This window comes from Hemiscyllium ocellatum, chromosome 3 (genome assembly GCF_020745735.1).
Source record: "Hemiscyllium ocellatum isolate sHemOce1 chromosome 3, sHemOce1.pat.X.cur, whole genome shotgun sequence".
Classification (NCBI taxonomy): Eukaryota; Metazoa; Chordata; class Chondrichthyes; order Orectolobiformes; family Hemiscylliidae; genus Hemiscyllium; species Hemiscyllium ocellatum.
This window is the reverse complement of record NC_083403.1, coordinates 102394038-102409889: the sequence shown is the minus strand read 5'-3', so window position 1 is coordinate 102409889 and position 15852 is coordinate 102394038. Positions and strand designations below refer to the sequence as shown.

The 15852-nt window shown below is 56.6% G+C and overlaps 2 protein-coding genes across 2 annotated transcripts in view; one reads left to right on the top strand and one right to left on the bottom strand.

Annotated features, from left to right (window-relative positions):
- LOC132833745 (katanin p60 ATPase-containing subunit A1-like) overlaps nt 1-3782 on the bottom strand; it is a 47137-nt gene extending 43355 nt beyond the window's left edge. The window contains exon 1 of the mRNA XM_060852276.1: nt 3674-3782. The gene's annotated coding sequence lies outside the window, so the exon portion shown is untranslated. The remainder of the gene's footprint in view (nt 1-3673) is intronic.
- A 63-nt stretch (nt 3783-3845) lies between these two features.
- ppil4 (peptidylprolyl isomerase (cyclophilin)-like 4) overlaps nt 3846-15852 on the top strand; it is a 59407-nt gene continuing 47400 nt past the window's right edge. Inside the window, exons 1-2 of the mRNA XM_060852288.1 lie at nt 3846-4017; nt 5074-5141. Of these exons, the coding sequence (XP_060708271.1) occupies nt 3948-4017; nt 5074-5141 (138 nt within the window). The 5' untranslated portion in view covers nt 3846-3947. The remainder of the gene's footprint in view (nt 4018-5073; nt 5142-15852) is intronic.

The window sequence follows — 15852 nt, the reverse complement described above, 5'->3', positions numbered from 1 at the left end:
CTGAAGTTTGCTTTGGCAAATAGAGTACTGTATCTGAACATATCTTCAGAATTTGTCGAAGTTTGTTGAGTTACACACGTGCAATTTTGTACAAAATGCTAATCACATCCATTAGTCTGTGTAATGTTTTATCCTTTGTAATCTTGTCCAAAAATAGTTTTGGAGTCAGTTTCAGGTAATCCAAATTCACTTTTAATCATTGCATACAAAAGATGCGATCGCTGCACCAGTGTCAATAATACCTCTTAGATGTAACTTTTTTACAGAACCACGTTATTTGGATAACCCAAATGTCGAATAATTGATGTTTGGTTAACCAAGGTTGTTGTTATTATTTCTCTTTTCCCGCAGACCCTGTTCTTGTTTTGTTGTTGTTAGTCCATTCTAGTTACACACTTAACATTCACTTCATTCTGACATAGAACCATGACAAACTTTCTTACCATCCTCATTTCTCTCTAAATGCCTCACTTTCCATTGTCTGAAGATATAAAAATTACCAAATGATGGCTCTATTCAAACAACAGATACTTGCATGAATGCACATTTGCCTTTTGTAGCTATCATTCTCTAGTTTACTGCTCCATTCAACAACATTCATCACAAATTGATCTCTATTCTACCTTAAACATGCACCTGGTCTTTTGGCAGTCATACCTCCAGGACTTCAACCATTACATTCTCCTTTCACATCATCCAGTAAACACTTTCCCATTTCACCCACAACCATGTCTTTAGTTGGCTTTATTATTTTGTTGCCATTCTTTTCACAAGAACATCCTTCTCATATAAAATGATAAGATGTAGGAACAGAACTAAGGCATTCAGCCCATTGAATCTGCTCTATCATTCAGTGTGACCTACCGTCGATCTGATAATCAATTCCATTTTCCTGCCTTTTCCCCATACCCTTGATTTCCTTAATGATTTTTTAAAAATCTGTTGATCTCAGTCTCTCTTAATGGCCAATCCTCAAAACCTCCTGCAATAAAGAATTCCACAAATTCACTACTCTCAGAGAAATTGCTCACCTGTCTTAAAAATGTGTGACCACTTATTGAGATTATGCACACTGGTCCTAGACTTTGCCACAAGGGGAAACAACCTGTCAAGTTGCATAAAAATCTTACATACTTCAATAATGTCACCTCTCAGTCTTCCATATTCCAAGGTGCACAGGCCCAATCTTCTCAACCTCTCCTCATAAGACAGTTTTTCCAAAGCTGGCATCAGTCTGGTGAACGCAGTGGACTGCATTCAATGCCAGTATATCTTGCCTTAGATAAAGAGCCCAAAACCATTCACAGTACTCCAGCTATGGTCAGACGAGTGCTTTGTATACTTTAAACTAAAACTCTCTACTTTCACACTCTATCCTCTTTGAAATAAAGGTCAACATTTCATTTCTTTTCCTTATTACCACCTGAACTTGGATACTAGCTTTCTGTAATTCCTAAATCTTTCTGTTCTGTAACTTTATGCAGTTTCTCTCTTTAAATACTATTTAGCTCCACTATTCTTACTGTTAAAGTGTGCACCTTACATTTCCCCACATATATTCCATTTGTGGAGTTTCTGTTCACCCACCTAACCTGGCTATATCCCTAACTTCTCTCTTATCTGTAAAGGTTTCCTTCCTCTTGGTTACAAATCCTCTTATGATTTTCTGTTTGCACCAACACTTATACTTCGACTTTGCACAAAATCGAAAAACTATGAAAACCAAGGAACAATATCATGTGAAGTCTCATCCTGGCCATAAAAAAAAATCAAGTCACTAACAACAATTTTTTGTTAAAAATCACAACACCAGGTTATAGTCCAACAGGTTTAATTGGAAGCACACTAGCTTTCGGAGCAATGCTCCTTCATCGTCTGATGAAGGAGTGTCGCTCCGAAAGCTAGTGTGCTTCCAATTAAATCTGTTGGGACTATAACCTGGTGTTGTGTGATTTTTAACTTTGTACACAGCAGTCCAACACTAGCATCTCCGAATCATAACAATTTTTTGGACTATTGAGTTATTTGAGTCAAAGAAAATGCTGCAAAAAAAATTAAACTGCATTTTGAAAATTAACTGATCTCCTGCGCCATGTTCTTTTGAACAGTATAGCCAATGACTTGGGTATTGATGCAGACAAACAAAAGCAGAAGTAGGTCATTTGGTTCTTTGAGTCTCCATCTAATCAAATCATAGCTGATCTTCTAACTTAACACAATTTTCCAGACATTATGTCCATTTCCCTTTATGTCTTCAATTCCTGGAATCGATTAATTACTGATTTGAACATAATCACTACATCGCCCAGCCTAGGTTGAGAATTCCAAAGATTCACTATCGCAGGTGGGGAAAAAAGCCTCCTCATTCACAATCTTAAATGGGCACCGTTATTAATCTGAGACTGCATCTCCTGGTTCCAAACACTCAACTAGGGGAAACATTTCTCATGCAACTACAGTGTCAACCCCTGTAAGAATTTTATATACCCTAATGAAGTCACTTTTCATTTTTCTGAACAAGAGAGAATACAGACCTTGAGTGTGGGGCTGGAAAAACACAGCCAGTCAGGCAGCACCCAAGAGAATTGACATTTTGAGCATAAGTCCTTCATCAAGGCAAACATGATTTCCCTTTCATTAATCTGTGCTCGCAACCCAATCCACTATTAGTTAAGTATCCAGTTGTAAAACCCTTTAGAACACATTATAAAGATTTCCATACTCCTGATGTCTGGTTAACAAGTCTCCCAATAATTTAAATAGAGAGGTTGCTACCCTTCAAACTGCAGAATCTATTGAATTTTGGAAAGCATTCACAACTCCACTATCTCTTTAAAAACTTAGAATAGTTCATCAGCTCCAGGGGAATTTGCCAATTTTCAGTCCCATGTAACATTTCTAACAGTTGATGTTTGAGGTCTCTGCTCAAAGCCATGAATATTCTCTCTCATTTCAGGGACACTTTTTTTGCTTCATTTCCACTCTTCAATATTCCTTTCCTCAGGGCAGCAGTCACACACCATTATCATTCTGCTACCTATAGTAAACTACACAACTTTCTGATGAAAGATCAGCAGACTGAACGATTAGCTCATTTGTTTATTTGATCATAGATGCTGTCTGACCTGTTAAGTGTTTTCATGCATTATTTTTATTTTTTTGGCCTCATCTACCAAAAAGGGGCAGAGACCAAGTCAGTGACAAACAAACATCACTGGACTCGAAACGTTAATGCTTTCTCTCCACAGATACTACCAGACCTGCCGAGTTTTCCCAACAATTTCTGGCATTGTTTCTGATTTCCAGCATCCGCAGTTCTTTGGGTTTTTTTTAAAACAACAATACGCAATGAGGACAATCATTCTGCCTTGTTTGGGGTAAATGTTGAAGAGCCACAAAACTGATACAGAAGTGGAGGGTGTCACTTCCACCCATCCCATTAAAAGAAAGTGTATTATCTAGACGTTTAAGTAAAACAAAACTGTACTGTTACAAATGATTTGTAAACGTACATTACAAGCTGGGGGGGATTGGCGGTGGAATCAAGGAGAACAAAGTTGCCAACCATGCCTAACTTTTCCGGGTTCAGGTATCAAAGCATTTGTTTATTTTATAACAGGGTAATGGAATATACCAATTCTAACCCTGACCCAACTAAACAATGCTGAAGTACCTGTTGCAGCCGAGCACAACCGTACAGAACCGGTATATCGATCGGTACACTGAGCGACCGTCGGCTAGAAGTTTCTGGAGGCAGCACAAATGACCGGGCACGGATGCGCGGCTGTGGAAGGCTAAAGGGGCGCAGGCGCGTTCGGGTAGGAACTGAAGATGATGGCGCAGGCGTAGAGTATCAGGGCGCTTTCTCCGGCGGGAGTATTTCGAGTTGAGCTGTGTCAGGTGACGCGATTCACCTGGCAGCCATTTCGCGACGTGTTCAAGACAAAATGGCGGTGCTGCTTGAGACAACACTGGGAGATTTGGTGATCGATTTATACACAGAAGAGAGGCCTAGGGGTCAGTGGTAATTTGGAGAGGCAGTTTTCATTGCAAATTTTTCCCTTATTGTTAGGATGATTGATATTTTTTGAACAGAAGTTCTGTAACGGGGAGGTGAAGTCTCTCAACGGCTTTACATATTTTCTACAACATCTGAAGACATCTCAAAACACTGCATAGCCTCTTCAATATTTTTGAAGTGTAGTCACTGTTGTAATTTACGCACATGCTCCTTCAAATATCAGTGAGGTGATGACCAGCTAATTTTACTGCTGCTAAGTGATATATTTGGCTACCGGGGAGAACACTCCTATTATTCGAAACAGTGGTCACTTTTGCATATCTCTGAAGGGCAGTGAGGGACTCAGTTGGACAGAAGCACCATGTTGAAGTGTTGGTTTGGACGATTGAGACCTGAACCCACGATCTCCTGACTTGAGGAGAAAGAGAAAGATTCGCAGAATTATACTTTTGTTTTAAAATGCACTGGCGACTGTGCCCCAAATCATTTCACATTGGAAATCATGTTAAAGCTGACCTGAAGGCACGTTATTTCTTTAAAGCTTGATGCAGTTCAAAGGTGGAACTTATGATATTTCTGTGGTGTTTCATACGTGCAGGATTTGTCTCAGTGGAGGGGTGCGCGGCTGTGAAAAGAGTTTAAAAAGTCCTATGAAAATAAGAGAGTTGTGAAAAAGCAATGAGGCTTTTGAAACAAGGAGGGAGGTTAAGGAAGGTGAAGAAACCAAAGAACAGTTACATTGGTGAAAGATTCTTCAAAATAATAGATCAGAGTTTTTGAAATATCAGTAATCAGCTATGTCCTAATATGTCATTTGGAGGTGTCGGTGTTGGATTGGAGTGAACAAAATTAAAAATCACACACCAGTTTATTGTCCAACAGGTTTATTTGAAAGAACAAGCTTTCAAAGCTACAATTACCTGACGCAGAAGCAGAGCGCTGGAATTTTGTGCTTTCAAATAAGCCTGTTGGACTATAACCTGGTGTTGTGATTTTTAATTATTTAATGTGAAATAATTTTGAACTTAACTTTTACATATTTTTGTTTGCAGCCTGCTTGAATTTTTTGAAGCTTTGTAAGATCAAGTATTATAACTATTGCCTCATCCACCATGTTCAGGTGAGTTTTGACTAGTTTTTACATTCTTTAAACCTTGTACATTTTCCCACAGAAGTTCTTCATAAATTGTTTGATTTAATATCTTGTAATTTATTCATGTTATTTATTATTAATGGATCACATAGAACTGGGTAGTGTGGCACATTGGCTTTTTTTAAATTCAAGGGTGTGGGTATTATTAGCTGGTCCAACGTTTATTGCCAAATCTAGTCACCATTGAGTAAGTGAGCTGCTTTTATTTTGAATCTCTGTAGTCCGTTAGAGTGAGTTTCAGGATTTTGACATAGCAACACTAAAGGAAGAATGGCATACTTCTAAGTCAGTGGCTTGGAGGGGAACTTGCAGCTGGTGGTTGTCCAAGTTATTTTGTCCTTGCCTTATTAGATGGTAATGATTGTTGGTTTGGATAGTGCTATTGAAGTTCTGAAATGTATCTTGTAGATGCTGCTACTGAACATCAATGGTGAAGGGAGTGTGGTGCAGTCAAGTAGTATGCTTTGTTCTCATGTTATTCAGCTTCTTGAGCATGCCTGGAGCTGCACTCATCCAGGTGAGAGGGGCTTCTTCCACCACACTCTTGACTTGTGCCTTGTAGATGGCTGTGGGGGGTCAGGAGATGAGTTACTTGCTGCAGCATTCCGAGCCTCTGACCTACTTTGCAGCCACGGTATTGATAGCTAGTTCAGCTGTTCAATGGTAATCTCCTGAGGTGTTGATATTTGGGGTTCAGTGATGACAATGCTGGGAATGGTTCGGTTCTCTGTAATTGGAAATGGTCAATGTGAGGGACTTGTTGTTTGCCAACTTGTCAGCGCAAATCTGTGTAATAAAGTTTGGACAATAATTGCTGACCTACCTAGTGATGCCCACATCCCATGAATAAAAACAAATGCTAATATGCTGCACTATCTAATCCTCCAAATGCAGCAATATTTAATATTAAAAGAGTAAAGAGGTGACCTGCTTATAATTTTAGTAAAGCTCAAATGGATACGTGAACCAGGATGAGTTTGCCACATATTTACAAAATATTCACTTGATCTGTGGAGAACGCTTAGAATCTCTCATTTAGTTTTTCAATTTCCATGGTCAGCACCAGCAATGCCCTTTGTCGCATCTTGGCCGCCCAGCCTTCCTCACCTCATCCCGCCTCCTGCTCCCAACTGTCCCTGTTTGGTTTCTGTGACGTCCCACTGGTCCCAACCCATCCTGCTTGCCTGCCATATTCCAAACCGGCCTCTCTACTCTTCCAACCTGTCCCCTCCCACCAATACAATCCCATCCATCTACCAACTCCCACCTGCCCATCCCATGCTGACCTACCTGCTAGCTCTGCCCCATCCCCTCATGCCATTTTCGAGCCACGCTGTCCCTCCTTCCCATTCCATGTCATTCACTCTTGCCTTTTCTGCCACCCGTCCCACCATTCCCCATTCCAACATGGCCCTCACAACCCACCCAACCCCGATCCAACACTGCTGCCTTCTATCTGAACCCCATCGCTCCCACACCACCAAAGCCCATCCCGCCTCTCATCCCAAACACACCGTCCAAAACCTCCCGTTCCAATCCTGCACACTGCCGTCCATCCTGCCGTCCATCCTCTGTTCCCACCTCACCCTGTCCTCCCACAACATCCCCTGCTCTCTCCCTGCCCCACCACACCTTCACACTCTCCCTTGTCACCGCCTTCCCTCCCTATACCCACCCTGCCCTGCCCACCCAGCCTACCTCCCTCGTTCCCACCCTGCCCGCCCGACATCCCCCGCTGCCTCCCCACCCAACCACACCTTCACTCCCTTCCCTGTCCCCGCCCCCACAATGCCATGCACGCACGGCCGCCCGGCCTCCCCAGTTCCCACCCCTCCCGCCCGACCTCCCGCCCGACCTCCCCTGTTCCCACCCTGCATGCCCGAATTCCCCCATTCCCACCCTTCCCATTACAAATCTGCCCGCCCGGCCCTCCCCATTACAAATCCTCCCACCCTCCCTCCTGCACTCCCCATTACAAATCCGCCCACCCTCGCTCCTGCACTCCCCATTACAAACCCGCTCAACCCCCCTCCTGCACTCTCCCCCCCCCCCAACCCCCCTCCTGCACTCTCACCCCCCCAACCCCCCTCCTGCACTCACCCCCCCCCAAACCCCCTCCTGCACTCACCTCCCCCACCCCCGCACTCCCCATTACGAACCCGCCCGCCGTCCCTCCCTCCTGCACTCCCCATTACGAACCTGCCCGCCCTCCCTCCCTCCTGCACTCCCCATTACGAACCCGCCCGCCCTCCCTCCCTCCTGCACTCCCCATTACGAACCCGCCCGCCCTCCCTCCCTCCTGCACTCCCCATTACGAACCCGCCCGCCCTCCCTCCCTCCTGCACTCCCCATTACGAACCCGCCCGCCCTCCCTCCCTCCTGCACTCCCCATTACGAACCCGCCCGCCCTCCCTCCCTCCTGCACTCCCCATTACGAACCCCCCTCCCTCCCCCCTCCCCATTACGAACCCGCCCGCCCTCCCTCCCTCCCCATTACGAACCCGCCCACCCATTACGAACCCACCCGCCCTCCCTCCCTCCCTCCCCCCCATTACGAACCCACCCGCCCTCCCTCCCTCCCCATTACGAACCCACCCGCCCTCCCCCTCTCCCTCCCGCACTCCCCCCCCCTCCTGCACTCCCACCCTCCTGCACTCCCCATTACGAACCCGCCCGCCCTCCCTCCTGCACTCCCTCCCTCCCTCCCTCCTGCACTCCCTCCCTCCTGCCCTCCCTCCCTCCTGCACTCCCCATTACGAACCCGCCCGCCCTCCCTCCCTCCTGCACTCCCCATTACGAACCCGCCCGCCCTCCCTCCCTCCTGCACTCCCCATTACGAACCCGCCCGCCCTCCCTCCCTTCTGCACTCCCCATTACGAACCCGCCCTCCCTCCCTTCTGCACTCCCCATTACGAACCCGCCCGCCCTCCCTCCTGCACTCCCCATTACGAACCCGCCCGCCCTCCCTCCTGCACTCCCCATTACGAACCCTCCCTCCCTCCCTCCCGCACTCCCTCCCTCCCTCCCTCCCTCCCTCCCTCCTGCACTCCCTCCCTCCTGCACTCCCCATTACGAACCCGCCCGCCCTCCCTCCCTCCTGCACTCCCCATTACGAACCCGCCCGCCCTCCCTCCCTCCTGCACTCCCCATTACGAACCCGCCCGCCCTCCCTCCCTCCTGCACTCCCCATTACGTACCCGCCCGCCCTCCCTCCCTCCTGCACTCCCCATTACGAACCCGCCCGCCCTCCCTCCCTCCTGCACTCCCCATTACGAACCCGCCTGCCCTCCCCATTACGAACCCGCCCGCCCTCCCTCCCTCCTGCCCTCCCCATTACGAACCCGCCCGCCCTCCCTCCCTCCCTCCTGCCCTCCCTCCCTCCCTCCTGCCCTCCCCAATACGAACCCGCCCTCCCTCCCTCCTGCACTCCCCCCCCCCCTCCTGCACTCCCCCCCCCCCCCCCCCCTCCTGCACTCCCCATTACGAACCCGCCCGCCCTGCCTCCCTCCTGCACTCCCCATTACGAACCCGCCCGCCCTCCCTCCCTCCTGCACTCCCCATTACGAACCCGCCCGCCCTCCCTCCCTCCCTCCTGCACTCCCCATTACGAACCCGCCCGCCCTCCCTCCCTCCTGCACTCCCCATTACGAACCCGCCCGCCCTCCCTCCCTCCTGCACTCCCTCCCTCCTGCACTCCCCATTACGAACCCGCCCGCCCTCCCTCCTGCACTCCCCATTACGAACCCGCCCGCCCTCCCTCCCTCCTGCACTCCCCATTACGAACCCGCCCGCCCTCCCTCCCTCCTGCCCTCCCCATTACGAACCCGCCCGCCCTCCCTCCCTCCTGCCCTCCCCATTACGAACCCGCCCGCCCTCCCTCCCTCCCTCCTGCCCTCCCCAATACGAACCCGCCCTCCCTCCCTCCTGCACTCCCCCCCCCCCTCCTGCACTCCCCCCCCCCCCCCTGCACTCCCCATTACGAACCCGCCCGCCCTGCCTCCCTCCTGCACTCCCCATTACGAACCCGCCCGCCCTCCCTCCCTCCTGCACTCCCCATTACGAACCCGCCCGCCCTCCCTCCCTCCTGCACTCCCCATTACGAACCCGCCCGCCCTCCCTCCCTCCTGCACTCCCCATTACGAACCCGCCCGCCCTCCCTCCCTCCTGCACTCCCTCCCTCCTGCACTCCCCCCCTCCTGCACTCCCCATTACGAACCCGCCCGCCCGCCCTCCCTCCTGCACTCCCCATTACGAACCCGCCCGCCCTCCCTCCCTCCTGCACTCCCCATTACGAACCCGCCCGCCCTCCCTCCCTCCTGCACTCCCCATTACGAACCCGCCCGCCCTCCCTCCCTCCTGCACTCCCCATTACGAACCCGCCCGTCCTCCTGCACTCCCCATTACGAACCCGCCCGCCCTCCCTCCCTCCTGCACTCCCTCCTTCCTGCACTCCCTCCCTCCTGCACTCCCCATTACGAACCCGCCCACCCTCCCCATTACGAACCCGCCCACCCTCCTGCAGTCCCCATTACGAACCCGCCCACCCTCCCTCCCTCCCCATTACGAACCCGCCCACCCTCCCTCCCTCCCCATTACGAACCCGCCCACCCTCCCTCCCTCCCCATTACGAACCCGCCCACCCTCCCTCCCTCCCTCCCCATTACGAACCCGCCCACCCTCCCTCCCTCCTGCACTCCCCATTACGAGCCCACCCTCCCTCCCTCCCTCCTGCACTCCCCATTACGAACCCGCCCGCCCTCCCTCCCACCTGCACTCCCCATTACGAACCCGCCCGCCCTCCCTCCCTCCTGCACTCCCCATTACGAACCCGCCCGCCCTCCCTCCCCCCTGCACTCCCCATTACGAACCCGCCCGCCCTCCCTCCCTCCTGCACTCCCTCCCTCCTGCACTCCCCATTACGAACCCGCCCGCCCTCCCTCCCTCCTGCACTCCCCATTACGAACCCGCCCGCCCTCCCTCCCTCCTGCACTCCCCATTACGAACCCTCCCTCCATCCTGCACTCCCCATTACGAACCCGCCCACCCTCCTGCACTCCCCATTACGAACCTGCCCGCCCTCCTGCACTCCCCATTATGAACCCGCCCTCCCTCCCTCCCCATTACGAACCCGCCCTCCCTCCCTCACTCCCCATTACGAACCCGCCCGCCCTCCCTCCCTCCTGCACTCCCCATTACGAACCCGCCCGTCCTCCTGCACTCCCCATTACAAACCCGCCCGCCCTCCCTCCCTCCTGCACTCCCCATTACGAACCCGCCCTCCCTCCTGCACTCCCCATTACGAACCCGCCCGCCCTCCCTCCCTCCCTCCTGCACTCCCCATTACGAACCCGCCCGCCCTCCCTCCCTCCTGCACTCCCCATTACGAACCCGCCCGCCCTCCCTCCCTCCTGCACTCCCCATTACGAACCCGCCCGCCCTCCCTCCCTCCCTCCTGCACTCCCCATTACGAACCCGCCCTCCCTCCTGCACTCCCTCCTGCACTCCCCATTACGAACCCGCCCGCCCTCCCTCCCTCCTGCACTCCCCATTACGAACCCGCCCGCCCTCCTGCACTCCCCATTACGAACCCGCCCACCCTCCTGCACTCCCCATTACGAACCCGCCCACCCTCCTGCACTCCCCATTACGAACCCGCCCACCCTCCCTCCCTCCTGCACTCCCCATTACGAACCCGCCCACCCTCCTGCACTCCCCATTACGAACCCGCCCACCCTCCTGCACTCCCCATTACGAACCCGCCCACCCTCCTGCACTCCCCATTACGAACCCGCCCACCCTCCTGCACTCCCCATTACGAACCCGCCCACCCTCCTGCACTCCCCATTACGAACCCGCCCACCCTCCTGCACTCCCCATTACGAACCCGCCCACCCTCCTGCACTCTCCATTACGAACCCGCCCACCCTCCTGCACTCCCCATTACGAACCCGCCCACCCTCCTGCACTCCCCATTACGAACCCGCCCTCCCGCACTCCCCATTACGAACCCGCCCTCCCGCACTCCCCATTACGAACACGCCCTCCCTCCCGCACTCCCCATTACGAACCCGCCCACCCTCCTGCACTCCCCATTACGAACCCGCCCGCCCTCCCTCCCTCCCTCCTGCACTCCCCATTACGAACCCGCCCGCCCTCCCTCCCTCCTGCACTCCCCATTACGAACCCGCCCGCCCTCCCTCCCTCCTGCACTCCCCATTACGAACCCGCCCGCCCTCCCTCCCTCCTGCACTCCCCATTACGAACCCGCCCGCCCTCCCTCCCTCCTGCACTCCCCATTACGAACCCGCCCTCCCACCCCCCTTCACCTCCCCTTTACGAACCCGCCCTCCCACCCCCCTTCACCTCCCCATTACGAACCCGCCCTCCCTCCCTCCTGCACTCCCCATTACGAACCCGCCCACCCTCCTGCACTCCCCATTACGAACCCGCCCGCCCTCCCTCCCTCCTGCACTCCCCATTACGAACCCGCCCGCCCTTCCTCCCTCCTGCACTCCCCATTACGAACCCGCCCGCCCTCCCTCCCTCCTGCACTCCCCATTACGAACCCGCCCGCCCTCCCTCCCTCCTGCACTCCCCATTACGAACCCGCCCGCCCGCCCTCCCTCCCTCCTGCACTCCCCATTACGAACCCGCCCGCCCTCCCTCCCTCCTGCCCTCCCCATTACGAACCCGCCCGCCCTCCTGCACTCCCCATTACGAACCCGCCCGCCCTCCTGCACTCCCCATTACGAACCCGCCCGCCCTCCCTCCCTCCTGCACTCCCTCCCTCCTGCACTCCCCATTACGAACCCGCCCTCCCTCCCTCCCTCCTGCACTCCCCATTACGAACCCGCCCGCCCTCCCTCCCTCCTGCACTCCCCATTACGAACCCGCCCGCCCTCCCTCCCTCCTGCCCTCCCTCCCTCCTGCACTCCCCATTACGAACCTGCCCTCCCTCCTGCACTCCCCATTACGAACCCGCCCGCCCTCCCTCCCCATTACGAACCCGCCCTCCCTCCCTCCTGCACTCCCCATTACGAACCCGCCCACCCTCCTGCACTCCCCATTACGAACCCGCCCGCCCTCCCTCCCTCCTGCACTCCCCATAACGAACCCGCCCGCCCTCCCTCCCTCCTGCACTCCTCATTACGAACCCGCCCACCCTCCCTCCCTCCTGCACTCCCCATTACGAACCCGCCCACCCTCCCTCCCTCCTGCACTCCCCATTACGAACCCGCCCACCCTCCCTCCCTCCCTCCTGCACTCCCCCCCTCCTGCACTCCCCATTACGAACCCGCCCTCCCTCCTGCACTCCCCATTACGAACCCGCACTCCCTCCTGCACTCCCTCCTGCACTCCCCATTACGAACCTGCCCTCCCTCCTGCACTCCCCATTACGAACCCGCCCTCCCTCCCTCCTGCACTCCCCATTACGAACCTGCCCTCCCTCCTGCACTCCCCATTACGAACCCGCCCGCCCTCCCTCCCCATTACGAACCCGCCCTCCCTCCCTCCTGCACTCCCCATTACGAACCCGCCCACCCTCCTGCACTCCCCATTACGAACCCGCCCGCCCTCCCTCCCTCCTGCACTCCCCATTACGAACCCGCCCGCCCTCCCTCCTGCACTCCCCATTACGAACCCGCCCGCCCTCCCTCCTGCACTCCCCATTACGAACCCTTCCTCCCTCCCTCCCTCCCGCACTCCCTCCCTCCCTCACTCCCGCCCTCCCTCCCTCCTGCACTCCCTCCCTCCTGCACTCCCTCCCTCCTGCACTCCCTCCCTCCTGCACTCCCCATTACGAACCCGCCCGCCCTCCCTCCCTCCTGCACTCCCCATTACGAACCCGCCCGCCCTCCCTCCCTCCTGCACTCCCCATTACGTACCCGCCCGCCCTCCCTCCCTCCTGCACTCCCCATTACGAACCCGCCCGCCCTCCCTCCCTCCTGCACTCCCCATTACGAACCCGCCTGCCCTCCCCATTACGAACCCGCCCGACCACCCCCCTTGACCTCCCCTTTACGAACCCGCCCTCCCACCCCCCTTGACCTCCCCTTTACGAACCCGCCCTCCCACCCCCCTTGTCCTCCCATACCCCTTGACCTCCCCTTTACGAAACCGCCCTCCCACCCCCCTTGACCACCCCTTTACGAATCCGCCCTCCCCCCCCCCCCTTGACTGCCCCCCCTTGACCTCCCAACCCCTTGACCTCCCCTTTACAAAGCCGCCCTCCCCACCTTGACCTCCCACCCCCCTTGACCTCCCCTTTAGGAACCCGCCCTCCCACCCCCCTTGACCTCCCCTTTACGAACCCGCCCTCCCACCCCCCTTGACCTCCCCCCCCCCTTGACCTCCCCTTTACGAACCCGCCCTCCCACCCCCCTTGACCTCCCCTTTACGAACCCGCCCTCCCACCCCCCTTGACCTCCCCTTTACGAACCCGCCCTCCCACCCCCCTTGACCTCCCCTTTACGAACCCGCCCTCCCACCCCCCTTGACCTCCCCTTTACGAACCCGCCCTCCCACCCCCCTTGACCTCCCCTTTACGAACCCGCCCTCCCACCCCCCTTGACCTCCCCTTTACGAACCCGCCCTCCCACCCCCCTTGACCTCCCCTTTACGAACCCGCCCTCCCACCCCCCTTGACCTCCCCTTTACGAACCCGCCCTCCCACCCCCCTTGACCTCCCCTTTACGAACCCGCCCTCCCACCCCCCTTGACCTCCCCTTTACGAACCCGCCCTCCCACCCCCCTTGACCTCCCCTTTACGAACCCGCCCTCCCACCCCCCTTGACCTCCCCTTTACGAACCCGCCCTCCCACCCCCCTTGACCTCCCCTTTACGAACCCGCCCTCCCACCCCCCTTGACCTCCCCTTTACGAACCCGCCCTCCCACCCCCCTTGACCTCCCCTTTACGAACCCGCCCTCCCACCCCCCTTGACCTCCCCTTTACGAACCCGCCCTCCCACCCCCCTTGACCTCCCCTTTACGAACCCGCCCTCCCACCCCCCTTGACCTCCCCTTTACGAACCCGCCCTCCCACCCCCCTTGACCTCCCCTCCCCCTTGACCTCCCCTTTACGAACCCGCCCTCCCACCCCCCTTGACCTCCCACCCCCCTTGACCTCCCCTTTACGAACCCGCCCTCCCACCCCCCTTGACCTCCCCTTTACGAACCCGCCCTCCCACCCCCCTTGACCTCCCACCCCCCTTGACCTCCCACCCCCCTTGACCTCCCCTTTACGAACCCGCCCTCCCACCCCCCTTGACCTCCCCTTTACGAACCCGCCCTCCCACCCCCCTTGACCTCCCACCCCCCTTGACCTCCCACCCCCCTTGACCTCCCACCCCCCTTGACCTCCCACCCCCCTTGACCTCCCCTTTACGAACCCGCCCTCCCACCCCCCTTGACCTCCCCTTTACGAACCCGCCCTCCCACCCCCCTTGACCTCCCCTTTACGAACCCGCCCTCCCACCCCCCTTGACCTCCCCTTTACGAACCCGCCCTCCCACCCCCCTTGACCTCCCACCCCCCTTGACCTCCCACCCCCCTTGACCTCCCACCCCCCTTGACCTCCCACCCCCCTTGACCTCCCACCCCCCTTGACCTCCCCTTTACGAACCCGACCTCCCACCCCCCTTGACCTCCCACCCCCCTTGACCTCCCCCCCTTGACCTCCCCCCCCTTGACCTCCCCCCCTTGACCTCCCCCCCCTTGACCTCCCCCCCTTGACCTCCCCTTTACGATCCCGCCCTCCCACCCCCCTTGACCTCCCCTTTAAGAACCCGCCCTCCCACCCCCCTTGACCTCCCCTTTAAGAACCCGCCCTCCCACCCCCCTTGACCTCCCCTTTAAGAACCCGCCCTCCCACCCCCCTTGACCTCCCCTTTAAGAACCCGCCCTCCCACCCCCCTTGACCTCCCCTTTAAGAACCCGCCCTCCCACCCCCCTTGACCTCCCCTTTAAGAACCCGCCCTCCCACCCCCCTTGACCTCCCCTTTAAGAACCCGCCCTCCCACCCCCCTTGACCTCCCACCCCCCTTGACCTCCCCTTTAAGAACCCGCCCTCCCACCCCCCTTGACCTCCCCTTTAAGAACCCGCCCTCCCACCCCCCTTGACCTCCCCTTTAAGAACCCGCCCTCCCACCCCCCTTGACCTCCCCTTTAAGAACCCGCCCTCCCACCCCCCTTGACCTCCCCTTTAAGAACCCGCCCTCCCACCCCCCTTGACCTCCCCTTTAAGAACCCGCCCTCCCACCACCCTTGACCTCCCCTTTAAGAACCTGCCCTCCCACCCCCCTTGACCTCCCCTTTACGAACCCGCCCTCCCACCCCCTTGACCTCCCCTTTACGAACCCGCCCTCCACTCCCCTCCCCTTCCCTCCCCTTCCCCTCCCTTCCCTCCCCTCCGCCCTCCCCTCCCCTCCCCTCCCCTCCCTTCCCCTCCCCTTCCCCCTCCCCTTCCCCTCCCCTTTACGAACCCGCCCTCCCACCCCCCTTCACCTCCCACCCCCCTTCACCTCCCACCCCCCTTCACCTCCCACCCCCCTTCACCTCCCACCCCCCTTCACCTCCCACCCCCTTGACCTCCCACCCCCCTTGACCTCCCCTTTACTGACCTGCCCTCCCGCCCGCCCCTTCACCTCCCACCCCCCTTCACCTCCCCTTTACGAACCC